Raw genomic sequence first — 25,263 nt, 5'->3', positions numbered from 1 at the left:
ACAGCAACAACCTTTAGGAAGTATATTTATGACTTTCCTCGTCGTAATTGGACTTTCATGGCTTCCTTCGTTGACTCTTGGTTTACCTCGTCTTCCTGCTTGTGCTGAATTCACCTCCTGTAATCCCACTGCCCGGGGTCCCTTAGCTGCGATTCTATCTTTCCTAGAATGATGTCTCTTACGTTGTTTTCCTGGTCTGTCTTCCTATGTTGTCAGCAGCGTGTTGGTCCACATTGTTGGTGTTTGGTTTTCTCTGGTTGATCTTGCTGGAATCTGCTCTCTGGAAGCAAAGGCCTCAGGTCTACTCAAATCTTGGATAAATGGATAGAGAGAGAGAGAGAAAGAGATAGTTGACAGGAGGGGTACTTACACATTCTTCATTGCTTTCTGTCTCATTTCTTTCAGCTCTTGCTTATCGTCTTGTCATCTTTCTGTTGCATCTTTCCATTTGACTTTTACTGTCTCACTCTTCCTCTTTTTTTCTCAATTTGTCTTCCTTCCCTTCTTTTGCATTACATTTTCCAACATCCTTATTTCCTTGCAGCATCTCTTCATCGCTCCTTCTCTCCTCTTCCTTTCCTTCTTATAGGAATATAGAATATACAAAACAAGACATAGGACATTCACATTCTCCTCTTGGTTCTTGTCAGTTTTTTGGTCTTGCCTTCCTTGGTTCTCATCATCTGTCTTTTCTTTTTTTCCTTTTCTCCCGCACACTTTCTATTTTCCATCTATCTTCATTTATTTTCTTCTGTGAAACTCACCATCTTTCTTCATGAATTTCTTTCTACTTTTATCTGCTGTGTAAATGGCTAAATAGTGCAACTTTTACTCAATATTGCAAAAAGTTAATACAATTACTTGGGGCTTAGGGTCTTGTGTACCTGTGATTATGTGAAAAGTCTATAACAAACACATCTAAGGTAAATAATTATGTAGCTTTACAAGATTGACCTAATAAACAATTGAAGTATATTGCCCAACAGTCCAAAAAGTAGATCAGGATGAAACACATGTTGTTACTGCTCGTGTCATTCTATCGTTGAATCCTTGCCTTTAGATCATTTCTAGAGAGCAGGCAGAAAGAAAGACAATCAATTCTACCAGGGCTTGGCTGAGAACTACTTGGATTCTGGGGATTCCTAACATACTGTGGCTAAAGAGGGGAGATGGAAGAAAGGAGAGAGGGAAAAAGATAGAAATGCACAAAAAGAGAAGAGAAAAGCAAGAGGAGGAAGGGAGAGAGAAATACAGAAGGAGGGAGTCAGGGACGAAATGAGATCAGAGAAAAGGGGAAAGACCAGGCTTTATGAAGACAAGCAGAAACATTAAAGGACGAGGTTTAGGAAGAACGAAGTTGTTAAGGTGATGAAAATTAAATTGAGACAGATTAGGAAAACTGGATGTATTGTAGAATTTATGACAGAGGGAAGAAATGCTGGGAGTTACCTCAGGTTAATGTCTGAGGCTGTAGGTGTGGAGGAAACCCCATCATTTTACTTGTTTCAGACGTGAGGACGAGGACTTCCCTGATTGCAAATGAGTGTAAATTAAAGTAAGAGTTTTAAGATTTAAAAGCTGCAACTGCCAATCCGCCAAGATGTTCTTAAGTCAAGGACAACATACCGATTTGTTTGTGTATTTTATGCGGCGTGACATGCAGGACATTTCAGCTGCAAAGGGGAGTTCAGCAGTTAAAAGATAAGCAATACATGAAAAAAGTTCTTAGCATGATGGAGTCACTAAAGCCGTTACACCATGCCTTTGGTGTGGGAGACTTGGGTTCGAATCCCACTGCATTACATCAACCAATGTGTCCTTGAGCAAGACGATAAACCCACAGTTGCTCCAGAGGCGTGCGACCTCTCACAAATATAGCAATTGTAAGTTGCTTTGGATAAAAGCGTCAGCTAAATGACATGTAATGGAAGTATGTGTTCATCAGACATTTACCTGCATTTCAGCCTTAAACACTAACATTCGCTGTACACTGTAAGATTGTACTTTTGCTTTTAATTATTGTTTTCCATTTGTGTCTTCTTTTGACTCTGAACACTTGGACTTGTTACAGAAGTCGAAATCTGTTTTTGCTCTGAGTCATGTAGGAATAATATCATTCCTGTTTTACATCAGAAATATGTTGGTCCAGTGGATTTAACAAGTGCTGAGTGACTTTTGGCTTTATTCTGCCATCTTGCCAACCCTCCCATTGTGGATCCTACACAACACTGATGTGGCTAGTAATGGAATTTCCCACTTTAGTCCCTAGTCCTTAGACACGCGCGCGCGCGCGTGTGTGTTGACCGTCAATAGCCAACACCATTTCCCAACCATGTGTGAAATGGTTAACAGCATGCGATGGAGGAATTCTCTCCTCTTTTGAAGTGGTGCCTTCAAAAATGCCTTACTGGGAATTCCCATACCACCTGAGAGCGCTAACAAAATGAGTTTTTATCCTGTCCAATTGCTTTGTTACAAAATACTACAACACATATATATATATAACCTGAGTGACCACCACTGCTGCCACACAGGTATACAGGGCCATAAAGCTTGAGCTACTGGTCTAACCATTAGAAAAAAAAACACAATTCCTCTGAAGTGTGCAGATCTGTTATTGTTGTAGCCAGGGTGGTCTCTCTACCTGTGTGTCTATGTGAGCATCTGTTAAGTAACCTGGTTGTGTGTGCTTAGGTCAAAGTTGAGATGTTTCTGGGTACAAAGTGTCTATCTGTCTTTGTATCTGTCTGCCTGTGTGTTTGTGTAATGGCAACGTTAAGTGTGTGCTCAAACCTTTCTAGAAGTACCTAAACAGAATAATCTGCCGTGTATCAGGTGACCCAGTCTTCCCTTGCCCAGACGCATCAGATATCGCAGTATACACAAACAACTAGAGCTGACTCTAAATCCCCCCATGTAATATTGTTCCACCCTACACCGCTCTGATTTGTTAAATTTGAGAACAGGTTTGAAACATGGGCCGTTCAAAACATTGCAGGATGGTTTGCGGTTAGAGAGAAATTCCAATATATAAGGTACAGAGTTCAGTTCCCACAGCAGCAAATGGATGTCAATTTTAAATCAGTGTCTTTTCTACAGTAAATTGCATGATATTGTAACATGACATGATGAGCACTTGACCGTTGATCCCGCTAATAAAATGTGTGTATTGATGTATAATCTTGTTGTTTTAAGCGTTTTTACTTGATTAAATGTCTTCTCTTTTTTGCCCTTTTCCATCCTTTCCTTTCCCTCTTTCTCTTCATTCTCTCTTTTCTCCAATCACTTATCCCTCACTTTCTCTCTGGCTTTTCCGTTTTGGCCTCCCTCCCTCACATTGACCTCCCTCCCTCACATCGGTCTCATGTGTTTCTCCTTTTCTCCATCAATCACCCTCCGTTCCTCCCTCTCTGCCTCAATCACTGTCTTTTTCATCATCCATCTCTCCATCCTCTCCGCCGTCCTCAGTGAGTTCTCCAGTGGAGTTGCTGATCAGTCAGACTCTCTGCTGGGTCCACGATGACTTGAACCAGGTCGACTTCTCCAGCTACCTGCTCAAAGTCTGTGGCCAGGAGGAGGTCCTGCAGAAGTGAGTGCACACAAATGGACAGGTTATGTTGCTGCTGTTGGAAAAGAAATCATGCATTTCCAAAAGGATAACATTTTAGAAATTGGGAGAAACAAATTGTCCCTGGCTGACTTTTTTCTCGGTCACTCTTATCCTGGCATCCTTTCAAAATTATGTACCAACAAGACTGGCGGATGTTTCTATATCTTGCCCCGCGCCCTCCTCCTACATGGAAATTCTCTTCTGCCTCTGATCTAAGATACATGGGAATGGTTACTCCCATACCAAGATTTAAAGGCCCAGTACACCCAAATGTTCAAAGTAGCATAATTAGCCTGCTTTGAATATAACTGCTAATCCGATGAATGTTGTTCGGCAAAAAGTTACATCATTGCTTCATCTTCAATCATAGCATAGACAGCCCTCTTAGAATGGGGCCTAAAGCTGTGTATCATTTGCCAAATCCTAAATGTAGTTCATTTAGTGAAAGTCCCCAGCCACACCAGTGCTAACTTGTAAAAACCATAGCAACTGAATGGCTTGTACACAGGTTTTGTCGGCTAGGACAATAGGTTCCTCATTGGCTGCGTTTAAAGCCAACTTTGCACAGGATTGACTCTACGCAAAACAAACTTGAGTAATTGAGGACAGACAATCTCCAAAGAACGACGCTTTGGCTGAATATGATTGGATTATGGGTGTGCATTATTTTTCAAATAACCACACAGCTCTGAAAAGTGACATCAACACCTCAGTCAGTGACAAAAATAACAACACAAATAACACTAACACAATGTAGATTTTTTGTTGCCCCAAATTATAGACTAAACAAATATTATTTTACATTCATCCACTTTGACTTCTGTTAGGGATAGTATAACAACCCTATCCGCTAAAGGAACTATTAGTCTCTGTGTTTCCATTTTTTTCCTGCTTATGATTATTATTGTTAATGTATAGTATGGTTTTCTTAACCTTGCCTCTCTTTTGCCCTGTGCCACAGTAAACACAGCCTAGGCAGCCATGAGTACGTCCAGAACTGCAGGAAGTGGGAGAATGAGATCACATTACAACTACTCTCTCACTCCACCATGAGAAGAGACTTGGCACGTGGTGTAAGTCACTCTATAAAGATAACATATGAACCCTTATAAACATTATAGTAGAATTTTCGGAACTGTGACATAATACGCTTCTCATTGTGCCACTAAGATTCATTTTTAACTTTTTTACCATTGCTGGAGACCTACAACACGTTATCCTCAGTTGGTGAAATTATGATCTTAGTGGTTTATAACAATAATGTACTGAGATTTAGTGCGTAGCTGTCATCTTATCTGCTTGGTTGGTAAATCTTCCAATTCTGCCTCTTTTTGCTTCTGCTTTAGGCGGAAGATGACAACTCTGTTGTAGATTTAGAGAAGCCCCTGAGCCACGTGGAGAGGCCATTCAAGGAGAATGTTACCAGGTATGAGAGTCGTACACTGGTTTGGGGAAATTTTAGAAAGAACACGTAATTATGGATTTTCTTTTTATATTTAAGAAATGTTATGAAGAAACATGTTTTCTTGTAGTTTCATCTCTAGTCTGGTCTGTAAAATGGTGACCTAGGTTAAGATAAATGTGTGGTTTTAGTTTTTGATTGATGCAGAATTAATTGATTAGAAGTAGGCTTCTGTTTTAGTTATAGTATAATCTGTCTTGTACTCTATGTCTTAAGTTATGTTCAGTTAACTAAAGTCAGATTTCTACATTCTGTCCTGATGCGATTTAGCGCTGACAGTAAGTGAACCACAGTCAAAGTTCTTAATTTCTCATTCCACACTTATCTCTCTTTGTTTGTCTTTTCGCAGACAAGGCCTGGCTGATTATTTAGAAGGCTATCATAATCAAGTTGACATCTGCCAACAAAATGAGGTATATCTCGCCTCTGTTCAGGCCTTCAAAGAAGAAGAAAATTCTTTAAATGATTTTCAGACAGTCTATCGAACTACCTGGTATTGTGCTGTAAACTCTTTGTTCGTCCCTCAGTGAGTGTTTGTGTGCTGTTGAGATAATGACAACATTAACTTATGTGTCCAGCTAGTTAGGCATCCACAGTATATGTACCTTACTGAAATGTGTAGAAAATATTGATGTGTCAAAATGTTATTTTGTGTAGCTGCGGTGAATATTGATACTCTGGTCCCACCTATGATGTTACACCTAAATACAACACTTTCACTGAATAATGTTAATCAAGGTTACCAAACAGTGTTTTCACATATCCTGAAGGTTTTAGTGTTGATTCAAATACTTCACATACCATAAAGGCTAGAATGTGAGGACATTCCTGGAAGGCAGGCTTTCGAGAAATAGTACATGTGGTTTTCAGCCAGCGTGAGTTATTGTCGAGTAATTGAATGCAGACTGAACAGTAGCTAAACTACGCTCCGCCCTCAACCCAACTTAATCCGGATAATGGCATCAACATTTATTTGTTTTGAGCCTTGTACACACAGTAGGTTTATTTGGAGTTTGAAATACTGTTTAGATGAGTCTGTTTGATGAATTGTTGGTGGTTGTCCTTTCACAGAGACCTCCTGATGTGTTGGTCTTGTGGTAAACAATGAGTTTCACTGTTTAAAGACAAGTTTAAAACAAAAGTACACCTCATATATCGGAGGGGATATCCCTTTTGCAACAGGCTAGTACGAGCATAACACACAACTTGCGCTGTATCTCCGTTTTCAGAGTACCCAGTATAAGACTGTGGATCGTGTGGTGCAGACTTTAAAGAACCTATGCTGTGCTCTGGACGAGGTGGAGACACAAGCCATTACAGAGGCCATCAAAAGGCTGCGACACTCGGTCAATTTACCGAGAACACGCTCACCCAAGGTGGGCTCTTGACACGTACTGCATGCTTCACACATTCATACATAGCATTGTTTAGATGTATGGATGTCTTTCTAAGACCAACATGTTTTGCTTTTTAGATGGGGTCCACATCGTCTGGTCAATCATCAAATGGTAAGTTCTACTCACACACATACACACACACACAGTTACACTTTTGTTTGCCCATCATGGTCAGCTTTTTAAGTACCCGGGGATGGCAGCATGCAATTATGTATGTCACTGTGGTGTAAAAAAGAAAATTGCAGACAAAATACTTATCTGTAATATATCAGACACATCAAAGTCAGTTTCTGAAGTTGTTTTATTTTAGTGATGAAAAGCTTAGTAAAACCTATGTGGTTTATTCCGCTGCTAGCATCTTCCAATAACTGTGTTTGCAGTCCCAACAATTACCATGGTATTGCTATGACCTCACACGATCCCTACCTGACTCTGACAGGTCACACCAGTCCAGTGGAAGAGGGCCTGGCCTTACTGACACAGGCTGTCTATGACCTGGCCAAGCTCTACTTGCGCTCCTTCTGCTCCCCATCCCCCTCCTTCAGTTCACCTTCAATGCCCCAAGCTGCAGACGGGGAAGGCGTAGAAGGGAAGAGCAGCAAAGAAGCTTCTGGTACCACAGACCACCTTCAGTTCACTCTGTTCGCCTTGCACGGCATCCCGGCCAACTGGGTCAGCAGGTAAACATTCAGGCAATGAAAATACTGTGGTTTCTATTCTTCCCCTCAGGGTGTGCAGCCACATCGAGCATGTAGTTAGATTTATTTTGCAGTCTTTTGTGAAATGAAAACTGTTAATAGTTGAAGTACTCTATCCTTTGCCGTAGGATAATCAAATCCTTTATTCATGATTTTGTTCTTGCATGATCACCCACTTGTTCAGTAATATTAGTGCCACCCACATTTCACTCAATTAGACTTTTCCAAGATCAAAGATGAAGACAGAAGGCGGTACAGAATTATAATTACCTTGTTTGCCAAGTACTTACAATTAGTGTAACAGCAGCAGCTTAAATTTACAAGCAACCTCTCTTGAATAAGGTTTAATGATGTATTTTTAAGCAGCTAGGACTAAGGAGAGTATTTTTGTAACATTACAGCACAATCTTGCGGGTTGTGCTGTCACAAACTAAACAAAATGGCTATGGTGTTGCTCCCCACGTCTTATTTTCCATGCCAGTGTCCAGTTTCACCCTGACTTTATCTCCTGTGTCTGGGCCACAAAGCTGATACACATTTTCCATTCCCAGCTCATAAGTGACCTGTATCAGTACATATCTGACGAGCCGTTCCTCAGTTGCATAGATTCTGAAAGTCTAGAAATGAAATGAAATTGCACAGAAATGTGAGATATGGGAAGATAATGTAACCAAATCGATTCAGTGCTACTTCCATTTCACTTATTGTCATCATGAAGAATAGTCATCAGCTAGAAAAGACTTTGTTGTTTAATTGCCAAAACCATTTTATACATAGTGATAAATGCCAACCGAAACCAAGTCTATTCAAGAGGTTAAGCTCGGATTAAAAGTTAAAAATGTAAAGGAACCGTAACCCTGACTGTAAGATGGAAGCAGGTTTAGTTGTCTGAAGAACAGCTGCAGTCATTCATTCCATGGTCATTTTCTAGTCAACCAGAGAGGCCTTCATAAAGAGAGGACCTGCTTAATAACACATTTACTCCAGCGCAACCTCTTCCTGTAGCTATTTTGAGACAGCAACAAATATTGCTACAGTGACAGTCATTCCAAAGATATTTTCCAAAAATATTTAGCTCCTCACAACCCAAGGCCAGAGGGACCCAGCGAGCACAGTATTCTCCAGTCAGTATTTTGTTGCGGTGATACTTTAATGCTGTCTTATTGAGATCTGAATGATTGCCGTTGTTGTGGCTGGTGTGTTATCCATCTGGAGACTCAGTAGATGCCACGGCATTGCCAGCATTGAGACACCGTGACTTGTGGTGGGGCTGCCAACACAGATGGCACTGAGCATTGGATCAAGCCTGTAGTAGTGAAATTATGTAATTTGTATTTTCACTCTCCACTTGCCTATGTATCTTTATTTGAAACAGAGTTTATTTTTGGATGTGTGATCGAGTTGTGCAACTAAATTAAACTCAGATTTTTACTACATCACTTCTGGAAATATTACACTATCTTGTCTTTACAGCAAAATGTGCATACAACTTTCTCTTAAATTGTAATGTATGGAGTTTTTTTATTTTACTAAATGCAATACTATAGCGGTAAGGTAATAAATATCTGTTTTACGGTATAGTTTTAAATCCTTTACACAGACACATTTTCACATGATTAGACCTCTTTTCAGTTGGTTCAACACCTGGACTAGCAGGGTAAATGTAGGTACAGAAATTGACAACAGAGTGCTTACCCTTGCCCCTCAGTATCAACACTGAAGTGCCCTTGAGTGAGGCCCTTAACCTGCAGTGACCATAATAAAAGACTGCAGTGGTACTGGGCAGCTTCAGGTGTAAATATGTGCAACTGTGTGACTTTAAAGGAGAGTTGTATATAGTCTTAAAGCCGCTGCACAGCCATGTTCCACCCACACAAGTGCTTTCATTAATGTTGCCTGATTAACCCTTTTCTCAGGTCTGCAAGGGCAGGAGCTTCCCTGGATAAATAAATGAAGAAGGAGGTTTAGAAAAATCAACCTGAGAATCACTGCGGTCTAATAAGAATTACTGAAAGCATGTTTGTGGATGTTCAGGACCTAATAATACTAGGACTACATAGCCAGTCAGTGTTATGAGTGGTCTGCTTTAGACAAATAGATTGCTGGTTCAAGTCCTAAACTGATGGAAAGTCTGGTTGGGGTACATGAACAAGATGCTGCCCCGTCATTACTAACCTGAGTTTCTCAAATCTACTGGCTGTTTTAATATCTGACAGAGCTCCTGATCAGTCCCAGCCACATGCAGTACCTTAAGACCTGTGGGCACTGTAGCAACACTTATTGTGTTGTTTTGTTGCAGTTATGAGAAGTACTTCCTGATGTGTTCCCTCACCCACAATGGCAAGAACCTGTTTAAACCGGTCCAGTCCAAGAGAGTGGGCACATACAAAAGCTTCTTCTACCACATCAAATGGGACGAACTGTGAGTTGCCTTGGCCTCTCTCCTCTCCTGTATGACTTTTCCCTAACAACAACATGCTGTTTGCACTGTATTTTTATGCTGCTGACACTGTCCTTGTCTCTCCAAGGATCAACTTCCCCATAGCAGTAGCTGTTCTCCCATTGGAGTCCATACTGAGCCTGACTCTGTTTGGGGTGCTGAATGAGAATGCCAGCGGCTCCCCAGACTCCAACAAACAGAGAAAAGCTCCAGAGCTGCTAGGCAAAGTCTCTATGCCACTCTTTGACTTCAGACGGTGAGGAGAGAGGAACAGCCAGTGGTGGCTGGTCATGTTTTTGCATGTTATTTGAGTAGATGCCCCATATTTTATACAGTATGAACTCACTCATTTTTGAAAGATGTATTGATAATAGGCCGTGCTTGTGCACATTGGTCAGTCAGTAGGAATTAAGTACTTGTTTGATTAGCGGTTTATTAGATTGTTTAACCCTGATTGTTTTGTTGTTGTTGTTGTTTCCTGTAGTAGTTTATTGTGTGTATGTGACTGTGTTTTGCAGGGTGCTTGCCAAGGGCAGCAGGTTGTTGTGTTTGTGGACTTCTGCCCAGGGAGCTGCTGCTGCTGGCGGCTCTGCAGGCAATCGCAAAAGGGTGTCTGCAGAGAGAATAGTACTACAGGTTGGTGGTGGTGCTAATAATATCTGTTGCAGGAGCATGAGTAGTAAGTTAGTAGTTGCAAGGAGCAAGCCTGGAATTTTATCATTTTACAGACAAGGTTTGGTCTTTGTTTCTATAAAAACATGTTGTCCCCCAGATAAATTCTACAGAAACGAAACATAGGGCATCTGTAAAATGGGTATTCTTAACAGTTACTATAAAGGAATAAACTGATCCCAAATCCAGGTTAAAGTTAATCTGGGTTAATCCCAAATTTGTGTTACCATCAGGTGGACTTCCCCAACTCAGCGTTGGACGTTTTATACGTGGGACCCAAGGAAGAGCCCAGACCGGAGCATACACTAGAGGAGCTGGATCCTGATCTGCGACGCAAACTGGAGAAAATCTGCAGCAGAGCTTCTAATTTTGGGTAAGAGAATCTGCTTCATGTTTTCAGAACTATCATTAAAATTAATTTTGTAAATTACAATCTGTTAGTAGATATAAACATTTCTAACAATAAGTGTGTCAGCCTTTCTGCTTTTTCACTTTACTTCAATTGGTTTACAGGTTTGACTGTACTCTGTGTTACTAACAACAGAGTGAAAAATAGAAAATTGCAATTTACCTTGCAGGATTATTAAAGTATGTTTTAAAGAAAAAGTAGCTAGCTAGAGTCTTGAATCACAGTATGATCTCAAAGGGCTTTATAAAGAAAGTGGGACGTCGTTGTCATAGCATTGCAGCTATACAACAGAATGCCATCGGGATGACATTAATGATTAGTACTCGTAAATGTTACTGTGTGAAGCCGCTGTATGCTGGTGCTTGCATCATGGGAGGGGCTGGACAGAGAGGTGACTGTGAGAGAGCTGCAGGAGGAGGTCTCACTCTACTTTTTCTGGCGTTTCTTCAAATTCTACCTCCGCAGTTTTAATGCCACTAGAGAGGTGGTCTTAATGTTGCTCAGCTTGATGTGCAAAACAGACCTGCTTCCTGTACAAACACGAATAGGTTGAAGCAACAGCTGAATAGTGTAGTAACTTCTCAAATTTTGATTAAAATGAGCATGAGTCCAAAAAAAACATAGGATATTAAATTTTTGCATATTGCCACCATGTGGATAACTGAGTCTAAGGATATGTGCAAGACAACATCACTATTGTCACTGAATCAAAACTACAATTCTGAACACTTTTAATGTTGAGTATACTGTATGTGCTTCCAAATTATAATTGTAGTCAATTGACTGCTGTTTGGGCATTTTGTAGACTCAAAGTACTCAGTGTCATGAGTTTTAATAATCATGCACAGAAACAGTATTTCTGGTTAGATTTGTTTATCCCCTTCAGCAGACAGCTTTTTGTCCGTCTCTCAGCCCACCCGAAATCCGTTGGACTTACTAGATTTGAAAAGAGATTTTAAAAGATGCCACTGACTTGCCAGCCACAGCTCCCCATAAACGCCTGTATGTTGTCTGCTCCATTGTGTCTGTTCTATTCCAGCTGCTCCAGGCCCAGCTAAATGCTCTCTTATGCCTGCTGCCAGCCAAATCTCTTCCACTCTGCCAACACCCATAAGACTCAACCGACACAGAGCGCTCTCTCACTGGGCTCTCACCGCCTGCTTTCTCTACTGCCCATTCATCTCTCTAGCCTCTGTGGGCACAAGACTTTTGGAACTGCAGTTTTACTGATTGGTCATGTGTGTGATATTCCATTAATCGCTGAAGAAGAAATGCACGTTTTTATTTCTACAGGGAGATCGGGAAACAACTCTGGTGATTTAGAGAGCGGCAAATGCTCGCTAACATATTTAACCTCAATTCTTTTGCGTAAAGCACAATCTTTAAAAAGTGACATAGTGGTGCCACACATAGACTTTGGGTTTGACCGTTCACACTCTCACGGCTCTAGCAGGACACTAGCCATGGAATTTCACTCTTGTTCAATGGTGTTAAAGAAATGTTCCCGTGTGAGGTTTGTTAAGTCTCAAGATATGATTGTATTCTCTCACCTTTATACGCCCAGGAACGGTTATCTGAACAGTAAACATGTCAGCGCTTTTATTTTTTCAATGAGTTTCACATTTCCAACACTCAAGTCATCGAGAATAACACTTGTGACCACTGAGGATTTCCTCTGAAGATCGTGGAAGTTCTTCCTATGGTGTTTATATTTCTTGCCTAAATATACATTGAGTTGCAGCTCTTAAACAAGTGTACATAATATAATGCTCATTTACCCTTTGCAGATTTTCTCAAATAAAATCACACAAGAACTCAGACATCTAAGTGCTCGTTATCTGTTTTGAACATTATTGTTGATCCTGCCAAGTAAACTGGTCATTTAATAATTTTGTTCTTACAGTGTTGAAACCTAGAGGTAGTTTTTAAACACTGACAGACAACATGACAAATCCGATTTAGATCAATCTAAAAAAATTATACATAACATAACATTTTTTTCTTTATACCATTCCTTCCATCTTCCTTCTCCATCTGTTTTGGCTCCGTCCGCAGGCTGAAGCGGGCAGATCACCAGATCCTATGGGACCATCGGCTCCACTGTCGAAAGGACCACCCCAGCAGCCTCCCCAAGGTGCTGGCCAGTGTGCCCAGCTGGGACTGGGCCAGTATGGCTCACATCCACTCCCTTCTGCATCACTGGCCCCCTCTGCCCCCCGTCACTGCGCTAGAGCTACTCGACTCAAAGTATGTTCTGTGCTCAACACTCAAACACACATTTGGTCTATGGCACCACAAGTCCTTAAGCAATTTAAAATTATATGAATATTTAAAAATGTTTATTTAAAGTATATATATTCTACCAGGTAAAATGTTTTAATAATCTTCCATTACAGTATAAAATACAGTGTAGGGTTAAAACAGGGTTGTTGTTGTTGTTATTTGGTTCCTTTTTGGTCAAAATAATAATAATATTATTTAATGTGTTTTAACATTGAATTGCTTTCTCTCTTTTATTTTTAAAATGGTGTGTATTACTGTATGTGCGTTTTCATGTTCCTTGGTGAGGCCAAAAACAAGTTTAAAGTGAGAGGGAAAAAATGTGTTTGTGTGTAGGTTTGCAGATACAGAAGTGAGAAATGTGGCTGTTAGTTGGATTGAGAAGAGCAGTGATGATGAGCTGGCTGACTACCTGCCACAGCTAGTACAGGTAAAACTCAGCTACAAAGACAGACATGTACTCCACATGCTATTTTAAAATACTCACTCTAAGTGTTCATTCACCCATTTATTCACTCTCGTGTATTCACCGTTTTTTGCTCTCAATTCTTCCATCCGTCATGATAAGTCATCTCTCTCTTTGTCTCTTAACAGGCATTAAAGTTTGAGTGTCACCTAAAGAACGCCCTCGTCATGTTCCTGCTGTCCAGAGCACAAGGCAACATCAACATTGCCCACTACCTCTACTGGTGAGTTTGCATTAGCGCTAAAAAAACAGCAACCAGCTGTCTGAGCTGTTTCCTAACCACCAGGGAATGTTGCAAAAAATAGTCTGATGTGCTGAAGATGAATAAAGCGACTTTCCAAACATCTGAAAAAAACATCCATCAGAAAAAGTGGTGTTGCAAGATGCGGGGAGCACCAAAATAAGTACACTTGGTAATGCGTTTACATTGCTGTTTATATCACTATTTATCAAACCTACAGTCTCTTGCCAAAAGGTTGCCTAATTTCCTGTTATTCAGTGGCTTGTAAGAATTGCCATACAGGATTCTGTTTTTATTTGCCCATTAAGAGGGTCCTTTAAATTCCTTTGTAACACTAAGAGATGCCTTGTTCTTAATAACTTTTTTTATATGATGATCTCCGTGCTGAGGCTCTTTGTAGACAATTTAATAATAGTACTGTAGGTTAGAAATCAGGAAGAATAATAGTTTTATTGTATAAATGATTTAAGCAGTTTCATGCTGATCACAAAAAAACAGGCTTAAGGGAAAGTGACAATTTGTGTAATATAGCGTCCAATAAAGTTTGGTTGTTAATGTGTGTAATGGCTGCAGGCTGCTGAAGGACGCAGTGCAGGATCCTGCCTTTGGACAACGCTATGAGCGGGTGCTGGGTGCCCTGCTGTGTCTGTGTGGAGTCAAGCTGAGGGCGGAGCTGGAGAAGCAGACTCACCTGGTCACCTTGCTAGGAGCCGTGGCAGAGAGAGTCAGGCAGGCTGGGGGGTCTACACGACAGGTATGTGTGATTGAGTGTATGATCTGTAATATTTACTATATTGTGTATGTGCATGTGTTATAGTATTTCTATGTGTGTTTTTGTGTGTTCAGGTGGCGCTGCAGGAGGGTCTTGAAAATGTTCAGAATTTTTTTCAGAGGAACAGCTGCCGGATGCCCCTCAGCCCCAGCCTGGTGGCCAAGGAGCTAAACATCAAGGTAACACACACATAAAGGTGATAAATAATGAGAGGTTGTCAAGTTTGCATTAAAAAACTACGCACTATTCAGTAATTCTTTATAATTCGATATAATTCGATATAATTCAATACACCTTTCTCCCCACACTGGATGTACCCGATCCAAAAAGAATAAGCAGTTGTGAATTCCCACCTGTTCCAGTGAATAGAAATACACAAAGCAGGAAAATAAGAAAACCTCAATGGAGCAGTCTGTCGGGAAACACAAAACAGCAACATCACTTTTTTGTAGAACCCCTGTGGTTCAAAACGCAGACAAAAAAAACAGGCACGCATATATTGTTAAATGTCTCATACAGATAATGAGATACTTTTGATGTCACTTGTCTTAACAGCTGCATGTACCCTCCTAAGTAAGAAGAGGATCACTACTTGCCACAAGATTAATTGTTGGAGATAAAGTAGCTTCTAATCAGGCCTTCCTCTGCTGAATCTATCTGGGTATAAGTTTGTATAGCCCAGGCTTCTGGCATACCTCCCTAGTCAGACATGACTTTAGGGATATGATCCAGACGTAGTACTAGTAGTCATTGGATGGTGACGTTTTTGGAGAAGCATAATTATGAGATACATTATGTGGCCTCTGGGTAAGTGAAACAAAAGTGGCTTTAAAAACATGTCTCCAAATAAATACAAAAGAAATAAAGATAACAAGAGCTGGATCTTAAAAAAATAATAGAACAGCATAATGTAGTGCAGAAGATAAAAAACAATACTCTGTGTGTCTGTGTGTGTGTCTGCGTGAAGGCCTGCTCCTTCTTCAACTCCAACGCAGTTCCCCTAAAGCTGGCTCTGGTCAACGCCGACCCACTGGGACAAGAGATCAATGTTATGTTCAAGGTACGGTACCCACACATAGTATTTTGAATTGTGTGGAAAACTCTCTTAATGAGTAGTCATCATTATATGGTATATTTTCTTAGCTCTTTGAATTGTCCTGTTACTGAAATGTGCAATATGAATAAAGTTGTTGTGTCTCTTATCTGAACACTGCGCCCTCTGGTGGTTGAAGTGAAATCCAACCAATAACAACAAAAGTTCAGTGTTTTGATGTAATTTAGCTCTCTGTTTGTCTGTTTGTGTGTCAGGTTGGAGAGGACCTGAGGCAGGACATGTTGGCTCTTCAGATGATCCGCATCATGGATCGCATCTGGCTGCAGGAGGGGCTGGACCTCCGCATTGTAAACTTCAAATGCATCTCCACCGGCAAGGACAAAGGTATCAGTCAAACACACACAGAAGCCCCATTTACACTTGTTATTTCAAGAGTTTCAAGTCAAATTTAAGACACTTTGATTGACACTTTGCCACATATAGACATGTATGTCGGTTGGGCAGATCACAAATCCCATTGCAATTCGTTTTTGTTTTTGTCGGCTACATACAAATCCGAGTCGGTCCTTAGCCAGTCAAGAATGAAGTGGCAATGCACCTGCCAAAAATGCAAGAATAATAATAACTTCTGCACTTCTTCAGAAAGGATACGACCTTTCTCTCTGAAAATAAAATCACCATAGCAAGAATAGATTAGGTCTTTACTGAGGTGTTTTATAAGAAGGAAAGAAGTATGCGGTTGCTGTAAGTTGGCAGAAATTATGAATAAAGTCCTGTCATGTAATCAACTTGTATTAAACTTCTAACAGCCAAATATGACAGACATGCAATGCAATGGCATCGTCATTACAGCAATACAAAACCATTATAGGACTAACACAGAGCTGACTGTTGTATGCATGCATCCTGTTAATAGACGTTGTGATGTGTTATTTAGGCATGGTGGAGCTAGTGCCGTCCTCCGACACCCTGAGAAAGATCCAGGTGGAGTACGGCGTCACCGGATCCTTCAAGGACAAACCGCTGGCAGAGTGGCTCCGCAAGTACAACCCTGCTGAGGATGAGTATGAGAAGGTAAAACACATAAAGCATGTGTGCACAGTCACATTGAAAGCCAAACAGATATGTACCTACCACTCCAAAGTAAAAAAAACGTATTATTGAATCCATTTATTGCATATTATTCTACTTACTGCCGCACTACCTGTGACATTTATTATTTGTCTGACACAAAGTATTGATTTCACATATGTTAAAAGGAAAAGTCAAAGGAAAATTATAGTTTTTCCTTTGATACAATGAGTTGGCTCTGTAGGACTTTAAAACACCTTTGCACTTGAAGTTTATAGTAGTTGTAGAACTTTGACACCTATAAAGTTGAAACTACTCCACATTCACAACCTCTGACCCGAAACATCTTCTGCACAAAGTGTGACCCTGACCGTGAGCAGGACATCTGATATATGCTTATATTATTACTGAGCTGACCTTTTCTCTTGTCAAATACATTTCATTGTAACATTGACCCTGTGTTAACTTACATATGACTAATAAAGGAGAAACCAGAACTTGCAGACTTGAGCTATATGGAGCTCTGATGTTTTTGAGGCTGGGAAGTCTGGGAAGTCTGCAAAAGAATTTCATAATTTCTGGGTTTGCTTGAAACATCTGGAAAAGTAGGGAATACGTTTAAGCCGGCCAAACATCATCAGCCGTCGAAATCGCACTGCGCTGGCCTTGCCATTTGCGGAAGCGATACCCTTGGTTCAAACTATTTCAACTTTAAGTTCAAATTATTTCAGCTTTGACTTTGGTTGCCGCTAACCTTTTTAAAAAGCAACCAATGAGAAAACAGCTGTTATGTGACGTTGCCAGAGGCAATGATGACGTGTTGTATACCTGTGATCTGTGTCTGCACTGTGCTCTGCGTCCTACCTCGGGGTATCAGCTGAAGGCATCTTCAGTTGCTTTGGTCAGAAACTTGACTTCCTTGTGAGGCGTTAAGTTTTTGCTTTCCCAAACCAAATCCGTTTTGCAGTACATCATGGCAGTACTTGCTATGTAGCCAGCCAAACAATACCTAAAGCGTGTGCCTCACATTGAATATTCATATTTGTTCTTTTCTTCTTCTTGAGCCACTCTCCTTCTCTACGCCACCTTTTTTAGGCATCAGAGAACTTCATCTACTCATGTGCAGGATGCTGTGTGGCAACCTACGTACTGGGCATCTGTGATCGCCATAATGATAATATCATGCTGCGCTCCACTGGTCACATGTTCCACATCGACTTTGGCAAGTTCCTGGGTCACGCCCAGATGTTTGGCAGCTTCAAAAGGTGAAACTCAGATAATTCTCTTCATCGCGTGTTTGCGTGTACAAACTGTGCTTGTCAGATAAAACATGCTTTGGTGTGCTGTCAGGGTTTAAAGGTCTTTCCAGAAGGGTGTATCAGGATGTTTACTTGTGTCTGTTTGTTTTTATTACCAGGTAGTTATCTCATAGTAGGTGAAAGATCCTATACCAGTTGACTTCAGTGGGGAAAACACAGAATAATAAAGGAATATGTTAAATTGATTGGAACATTGGCTTATTGGTTACATTATCCATTACAGTGATGAGAACATAGACACTAAAACATTGTTACAAAAGACCAACCGATGAAAATGATTTAACACATGTATAATTTGTTCTCATCATCATATTCAATGATCAATTTCTTTGAGTCACTGAATTTCATGTGGAGGATTTACTGTATTTCTATTCAGCAAAATACATGTATATTGTAAAGCATGACCTGGTTCAAAGCTCAGACACTGCACTTATTTCCAGCTGGTGGGCTGCCCTACAACCACTACCTTCTATTTTAAGCTTTTGAGCATTTCTAGTGACATATTTTGTTGTGTTAATTAGCTTAAGGGTGCCCCTTTGGTAGTTTTAGTGCTGTGCATTCACTTTCCTGATCCAGATATTCCCGAAGATTTACACTAAAGACCTTTTATTTACAAACACTTTTTTTTTTATAACTTCCGGACTAACATTTCTCAGAAGCCAAACTTAAAACTCCTTTTCCTCCCCTCCTTCTTTCCCACCAGGGACCGTGCTCCGTTCGTTCTGACCTCTGACATGGCGTACGTCATCAACGGAGGTGAGCGTCCCACCAGTCGCTTCCAGCTGTTTGTAGACTTGTGTTGCCAGTCCTACAACCTCATCCGCAAGCACTCCGGACTTTTCCTCAACCTGTTGTCACTGGTGAGACAGAACACACACACACACACACACACACACACACACAATACACACACAAACCTCCAAAACTAATATAAAACAAAGATAAGTTGCTTAACCTCATATTGCAGAAGCTGGAACCAGGGATGATGAGATTAATCACTTTACAAAATAGTTGCAGATACATTTTTACATCTACTGACTGATAGATTAATATAGTTCAAGATTCTTGTTTTTGCATCTTGCAGCTGACTCGTGCTGCAAGATGTGTTCTCATTCTTAAGTGGAACCCTTTTCTTTTGCACCTGCAAGAGCCAAAATGAGGAACAAACTGGGTTGTGGCCAGGTTAGCTCAGTTGGTAAATAAATAATAATAAATAAATGCCTACAAATGCCCCCCAAAAAAGGAATATATTGTAGGGAAATAATATACCATCATGCAAAATTATTAGTAGCCTGAAAACCAAAACAAATAAATTAAAGTACTTTTATGGCACGTTCTTGCTTATTTTGTTCTTTACCTTGATGAAGGCCTAATGATCTTGGTATATGCATACAGTATATAGACTATATGTAATGAGGTAACTGTACACAATGATGGGTAATAGATGGGTAAATCTGTGTGGAAATTTGTTGTTGTAGATGACGTCCTCAGGCCTCCCAGAGCTGACCGGCTCTCAGGATCTAAAGTATGTGTTTGATGCTCTGCAGCCCCACAACACAGATGCTGAGGCAACTATCTTCTTCACCCGGTAAACGCATTAACGTCTATTCTCCCAGCTCTCATCCAAACTAATCTGCCTCCACTCTCGTTTCAGTAAACATAACTGGGCAGCTTGGGTAAGGTTTTAAATGTAATTTCCCCAACCTCAAAATTGGAAACACCTCACAAATGGGAGAAATCAATCACTCTTCTAAGATTTTTTTTCCTGTTCTGAAGGTTCCCATGGACGTAGCTGCTATTTTGTTTTTTATATATTTTTTTTTTTTTGCTACTGCAAACTCAAAATCCACTAGGTGGCAATACAAGCACAGGGAGGGAAAGAATAGCTGTTGTCTCACAATACAGCGACAAACACTCCTGACTACATGAAATGGCATCAGGAGGACCTTGTATTTGTAAAACCAGTTGAGTTGGATTTTAACTGAGTTTATCGATAAGAATGTGTACCTTGTGAAAACTTTGTTTAAAAAGCTTTAGGTCAAAGATAAAAACACCATATTGATTGATTTGTTTCACCCTACACACCCCACCCCAGGCTAATAGAGTCCAGTCTGGGCAGCGTGGCCACCAAGTTCAACTTCTTCATCCACAACCTTGCGCAGCTACGATTCTCTGGTTTGCCAGCCAACGACGAGCCCATCCTGTCGTTCTCCCCTAAGACGTACACTTTGAAACAGGAGGGCCGCATCGTCCACGCCTCCATCTTCTCCTTCCAAAAGAGATACAACCCCGACAAGCACTATGTGAGTTTCATTGGGTCATATCCATGTTCCAACACATCTCTGGATGCAAACTGGAAAAAACACTGACACTTGATTGCATGTCTGTCTCCCTCGCTGTCCTCTCTGTGCAGACGTATGTGGTGAGGATCCTAAGGGAAGGTCAGAATGAGCCCCAGTTTATCTTCCGCACTTTTGATGAGTTTCAGGAGCTCCACAACAAACTCACCATCCTCTTCCCGCTCTGGAAGCTGCCGGGGTAAGACATCTCCTTCACCTTGTCCCTCAGCCTCTTTGTGTCTCTGTTACTGATCTGATGTCCTGTGTACGAAACTGCAATGTAGTTTTTTTCTTTATTGACATGTCAGGGCATTGCATTGTGTGATTAGGAAGTTATTTACATGTTTTGTAAAGATAGAATCTCAAATTCTGTTTTAATTTCCTCACACTACAAACCATCGCCCAACTCACCTTCCCTCTATGATCTTATGAGGCTGCTTTGCTGACGCCACCTCCGTACTGTAATTTAGAGGAGAGTAACATCAGATTCTTTGGAATTGTAAATAAACCTAGTCTCTCTCCTTATTTCTAGTTTCCCTAACAAGATGGTGCTCGGTCGCACGCACATCAAAGAAGTGGCTGCCAAGAGGAAGCTGGAGCTCAACAACTACGTCCACAACCTGATGAGGAGCTCCACAGAGGTCACCCAGGTACACACACACACACACACACACACACACACACACACACACACACACACACACACACACACACACACACACACACACACAGAGATACTCAGGTTGTCAATGTTAAAGCGTAACTCTTGCCAAAATGCAACCTAGGGTCTTTTGTGAATTTACCCGAGTCAAACTTTCATTTAAAAGCATAATTAGGACAGAAGCGCCCCTTTTAAGATTGACCGTATTTTCTGTTTTTGGTCAAATGGCCTTTTGATCGGAGTGCTAGGGGCACTACCATGATTGCATCAAAATTATTATTTTTAAAACACTAAGAAGGCTCAACACAACATGAACCTTTGTTTGAAGTATCACCAGAGGCTCTGCACATGAGCCTGCATGTTGAGAACACTGTTTGTGTACACAGAGTTTACTAAAAAGAAAGGTTTTAACAACTCACTTTAGCTGTTGGTTTTTCCCCTCGCCGCCATCTTACCAGTCAAAAAGTGTTGATCTCGAAATGCGAATAAACGGACTGTATAGAAGGAAATGTAATTCTTATATGAGGCTCTTTTTTTGAACTACAAGTTCAATATTGTTTTCACTACCAACAAAACAACAAATTATCCGTGCATTTATACGGAACCAAGCTTTTGGAGCTTTCCCTCTTTACTCTCCTCCCTGTTGCGTTGCATTCAGAGATTAACTATTTTTGACTGACAAGATGGCTGCAAGCGGAAAACCCAACTGCTAAAGTGAGTGGTTCTTTTTAGTAAACTCTGTTTAAATACAATGCTGGAGTTCATATGTAGATTCTCTGGTGACACTTAGAGCAACTTTTCATGTTGTGTTGAGCCTTCTTAATGTTTTAAAAATATTGATTTTAATGCGATTGTTGTAGCCCCCCTAGCGCTCCCATTCAAAAGGCCATTTAACCAAAAATAGAAAAACAGTTAATCTTAAAAGTGAAACCTGCGTCCTAATTATGCTTTTAAATGAAAGTTTGACTTGGGTACAAATCTACTCTAGGTTGTATTTTGGCAAGCGTTACGTCACTCACTGTATCAGTCAATGAAGTAATCTCGGGCTGTCTGTTTCTAGTGTGACCTGGTCTACACCTTCTTTCATCCAATTGCACGGGACGACAAGACCGAAGGCTTAGATGCCACGCCCAGAGCACAAGGTAAATACCTGCCCTTTTCATCCTCTTCCTTCAAGTATTTGTCAGACTCGCTTTATGAGAAATACAGTAAGTGGGACACAGGCCGATTATTACTCAAACAACAGGGCTATTATGTTGCTAATCGTTTAGGTTATTTTTTGGTGAAAAGACTGTGTCTACCTTAAACAAAAGTCTATGTTGTTAGCTTTGTTTGAAAATGCTTGTGTTCCTGTGTTAACACCGACCTGAAAGTGATGAGTGGCATCTAACTGTTGCAGAGCCTCCACTGAGTCCCACTTCTGGTCGGGTGGAAGGAGAAGTAAAGCTCTCAATCTCCTACAGGCACAGCAATCTCTTCATCATGGTCATGCACATCAGAGATCTGGTAAACACGTATACACTATGATTTAATACAGATCCCAACGTAAACTGCTTTGACAGACAGTTCATTTTTATTTTATATCTATCTGTTGTCATACTATTAATCCCTCTGCTCACCTTCAGGTATCAGAAGATGGAACAGATCCCAACCCATATGTGAAAACCTACCTGCTTCCAGATCCACACAAGACTTCCAAACGCAAGACAAAGATCTCAAGGAAAACCAGGAACCCTACTTTCAATGAGATGGTTAGGAAATACAGAGAAATTAGTTCCTTCATTTGTATATTTTATACATGTATTCTTGAACTCAAGAACCATGATTTTGGTTTTATAAAAGTAAACATAAGGGAGGTTTTTCTTTTGATAAGTACGTTATGTGATCTGGTTCATTAATAGCCAATGTGCATGTGAACAGCTGAACGCAAATAAGAACTCCATGGCCATCAGGACAACTAATTCACTTTTCCCTCCTCTTCCTCCACAGTTGGTGTACAGCGGCTACAGCAAGGAAACCCTGGGCCTGCGGGAGCTTCAACTGAGCGTGCTCAGTGCCGAGTCGCTCCGTGAGAACTACTTTCTGGGCGGCGTCACGCTCAGACTCAAAGACTTTGACCTCAGCAAGGAGACGGTCAAGTGGCATAAACTTACGGCCGTCCCTTACTTCTAACCCCTCGTCGCCTCTCCCAAAGCCGGGGACAACTCCCTGTCTTCAGACAAAAAGCTTCACATTATATGGGAAAGGTGGCAGACGCGGCCCTACTTGAAAATACTGGTCACTGCAGTTTTTAGTTCGTAAAAATACTACTTCAGCACTTGGGGGGTCTGGAGATAGACCCTCATTTTTGCAAGGATTTTTGACATCATTAAATTTCAAATATAAGCTGTGATATTTTCATTTCAAATTTAACAAACCAAATGGACTGTTTCTTTTAAATGACTCCAGTTGTAATTAGTATTTTTACAGCAAGAAACAGCTGTCCTAGTGGCTGGAAAAACAGGCATAATTAAGTACATGTGTTGAACAAATGATAAGTAACAACCTGATTCTTTGGATTTTCATCATGGTATCTTTACCAATTCAAACAAGGTTGAACACACCAAGTCATTGCTTATAATAATGTTGCCTCAGCGGTTATTCCCATTTGACATGAATGCACACTTAAAAACTTCTTCAGTCTCACCCTCAAAGGGCGCCCGAAGAAGCCGTTTCACAGACCCTCAAAGGCGAGCCTGCCCTCCATCCTTTACTACTTTTCTTTCTTTAATTAATTAAGATTGTTTCTGTGACAAGCAATCTCCACTTACTTTGTCTCTCTTTTTCCTAAACTATAACGAAGAGCTGTAATGTTTTGTACATTTTGATATTAGAGGACCAAAACGGCTTACTTTCAGAAGAGTATATATAGATTGACACATTTATTTTTTAAGGAATAGAAAGGGGGTTCATTTTTACAGTTTCCTTGTTTATTTTCTATTTAGACAAATATGAGGCGTCAGGGTTTGCTGCTTTGCAGCAGACACTTCTTTGGTAGAGAAGTCACACACCAGACTCTATAAAATCAACAGTGATCTCATGATTTCCCAAGAATGTGCCAAAAGTAATGACAAGGGCGGCAAATCAAACCACTCTCCCAAGTAGGGAGCTGGCCAGGGGGCCAATGTCTGTGCTCACAGTCCCTTTTTAATGCTCAACTTGGCCTTATTGCAACATACATTTAATTAACAATGTGAGATGTCCTTATTAAAGAAAAATCTATATTCTTTAAAGCTATATCAGTAGTTCTGCCAGAGCAGGTCTGCTGCTGGACCGGCACTGTAAAGGTTTTTTGTAATGGTGAACTGCCACTAAATGCACACTACCGGTATTTCTCTTATGTTATTACTTGACTATTTTCTCACAGCACACATTAAAGGGGCAACTGTATCATAGGCTTTGGAATACACGCTTGTCTGTTCTCTGGATGAAGAGATTATGGTTGACTAATTGGGCTGATCACATATCAGTTCGGTGTTTCCTTCAGGTGGTTAAAAAACATAATTTTTCAAATTGCAGTGAATGGACTGAGTTAAAACTGGAGTCAGGACCTGAGGCTGTCAGAGCCAGCAATGCCACACTCACTCCCAGTGCCTTAGAGTGTTGTAATGACGCCTTGATGAGTAACTGGGTAAAATGGTTTCAATAACTTAAACTGCCAGTGAAGTCCAGATCCAGCCAGGCTTTATGATTTTTTTATTTTGATGAAATGTCAGGCAAACTGAACACAGATCAATGCTGAAAAGGCAACTTTGACCTAAAAACATCTTCACAAAAAGGGAACAAGATTCTGATTGTTAGCTGCTTTCCTCTTTACTCGCTAACTATAAATCTAAAGTTATTAATGTTTAATAAAGAAATTAAATGTATCTGGAAAGGTTTTTTTAAGATAAGATCTACAAGACAATTATGATCTAACTATGAATATTAGTGACTTGATCCAATCTTTTATGAGTGTAAAAAGAAAGAAAGCAGAGTTTGTATTAACATGGCCAGTTATTTATTCTTAATTGGTGACCTGTAACCAGAATGGATCAGTGTGTACTGTAATCCCTCTTTTTCCTAAAGCAAATTAAATGTTTTGGAACAAACATGATGTGACTCTTTGTTTCTGTTGTATAACACTAAGACACTGAGCACCGACTGCCTTATCTATTTTTACCCAGAGAGTGTTTGCAACATATAAGGTTTGTATTCGATCAAACCAGTTCCGTGGTGAATACCTCCATCAATGCAGATGTGAGTTTTGCTAGTTCAAGCTACTTTGATTGTATTTAATCGAACCACCTCAACTGGCTCCTTTCGACGGGATATTGTAGAATGTATCCCCAAA

The 25,263-nt window shown here is 40.5% G+C and overlaps 1 protein-coding gene across 2 annotated transcripts in view; it reads left to right on the top strand.

Moving 5' to 3' along the window:
- The window catches only part of pik3c2a (phosphatidylinositol-4-phosphate 3-kinase, catalytic subunit type 2 alpha), a 46,354-nt gene extending 21,333 nt beyond the window's left edge, over positions 1-25,021 (top strand). For both annotated transcript variants that reach the window (XM_034879345.1, XM_034879346.1), the window contains exons 5-33: positions 3,469-3,589; positions 4,572-4,683; positions 4,957-5,036; positions 5,422-5,485; positions 6,302-6,448; positions 6,547-6,580; positions 6,909-7,149; positions 9,467-9,589; positions 9,696-9,863; positions 10,126-10,243; positions 10,513-10,652; positions 12,744-12,935; positions 13,305-13,398; positions 13,563-13,657; positions 14,249-14,429; positions 14,522-14,626; positions 15,415-15,507; positions 15,756-15,885; positions 16,439-16,575; positions 17,668-17,837; positions 18,595-18,751; positions 19,370-19,479; positions 19,987-20,194; positions 20,305-20,429; positions 20,763-20,880; positions 21,952-22,033; positions 22,291-22,397; positions 22,517-22,642; positions 22,881-25,021. In XM_034879345.1, coding sequence (XP_034735236.1) covers positions 3,469-3,589; positions 4,572-4,683; positions 4,957-5,036; positions 5,422-5,485; positions 6,302-6,448; positions 6,547-6,580; positions 6,909-7,149; positions 9,467-9,589; positions 9,696-9,863; positions 10,126-10,243; positions 10,513-10,652; positions 12,744-12,935; positions 13,305-13,398; positions 13,563-13,657; positions 14,249-14,429; positions 14,522-14,626; positions 15,415-15,507; positions 15,756-15,885; positions 16,439-16,575; positions 17,668-17,837; positions 18,595-18,751; positions 19,370-19,479; positions 19,987-20,194; positions 20,305-20,429; positions 20,763-20,880; positions 21,952-22,033; positions 22,291-22,397; positions 22,517-22,642; positions 22,881-23,063 — 3,761 coding nt within the window. In that variant the 3' untranslated portion in view covers positions 23,064-25,021. The remainder of the gene's footprint in view (positions 1-3,468; positions 3,590-4,571; positions 4,684-4,956; positions 5,037-5,421; positions 5,486-6,301; positions 6,449-6,546; positions 6,581-6,908; positions 7,150-9,466; positions 9,590-9,695; positions 9,864-10,125; positions 10,244-10,512; positions 10,653-12,743; positions 12,936-13,304; positions 13,399-13,562; positions 13,658-14,248; positions 14,430-14,521; positions 14,627-15,414; positions 15,508-15,755; positions 15,886-16,438; positions 16,576-17,667; positions 17,838-18,594; positions 18,752-19,369; positions 19,480-19,986; positions 20,195-20,304; positions 20,430-20,762; positions 20,881-21,951; positions 22,034-22,290; positions 22,398-22,516; positions 22,643-22,880) is intronic.
- The last annotated feature ends 242 nt before the right edge of the window (positions 25,022-25,263 follow it).

The sequence above is a fragment of the Etheostoma cragini genome, chromosome 8 (genome assembly GCF_013103735.1).
Source record: "Etheostoma cragini isolate CJK2018 chromosome 8, CSU_Ecrag_1.0, whole genome shotgun sequence".
Taxonomy (NCBI): Eukaryota; Metazoa; Chordata; class Actinopteri; order Perciformes; family Percidae; genus Etheostoma; species Etheostoma cragini.
The sequence above is the reverse complement of the archived record's forward strand: the minus strand, read 5'-3'. Positions and strand labels throughout refer to the sequence as shown.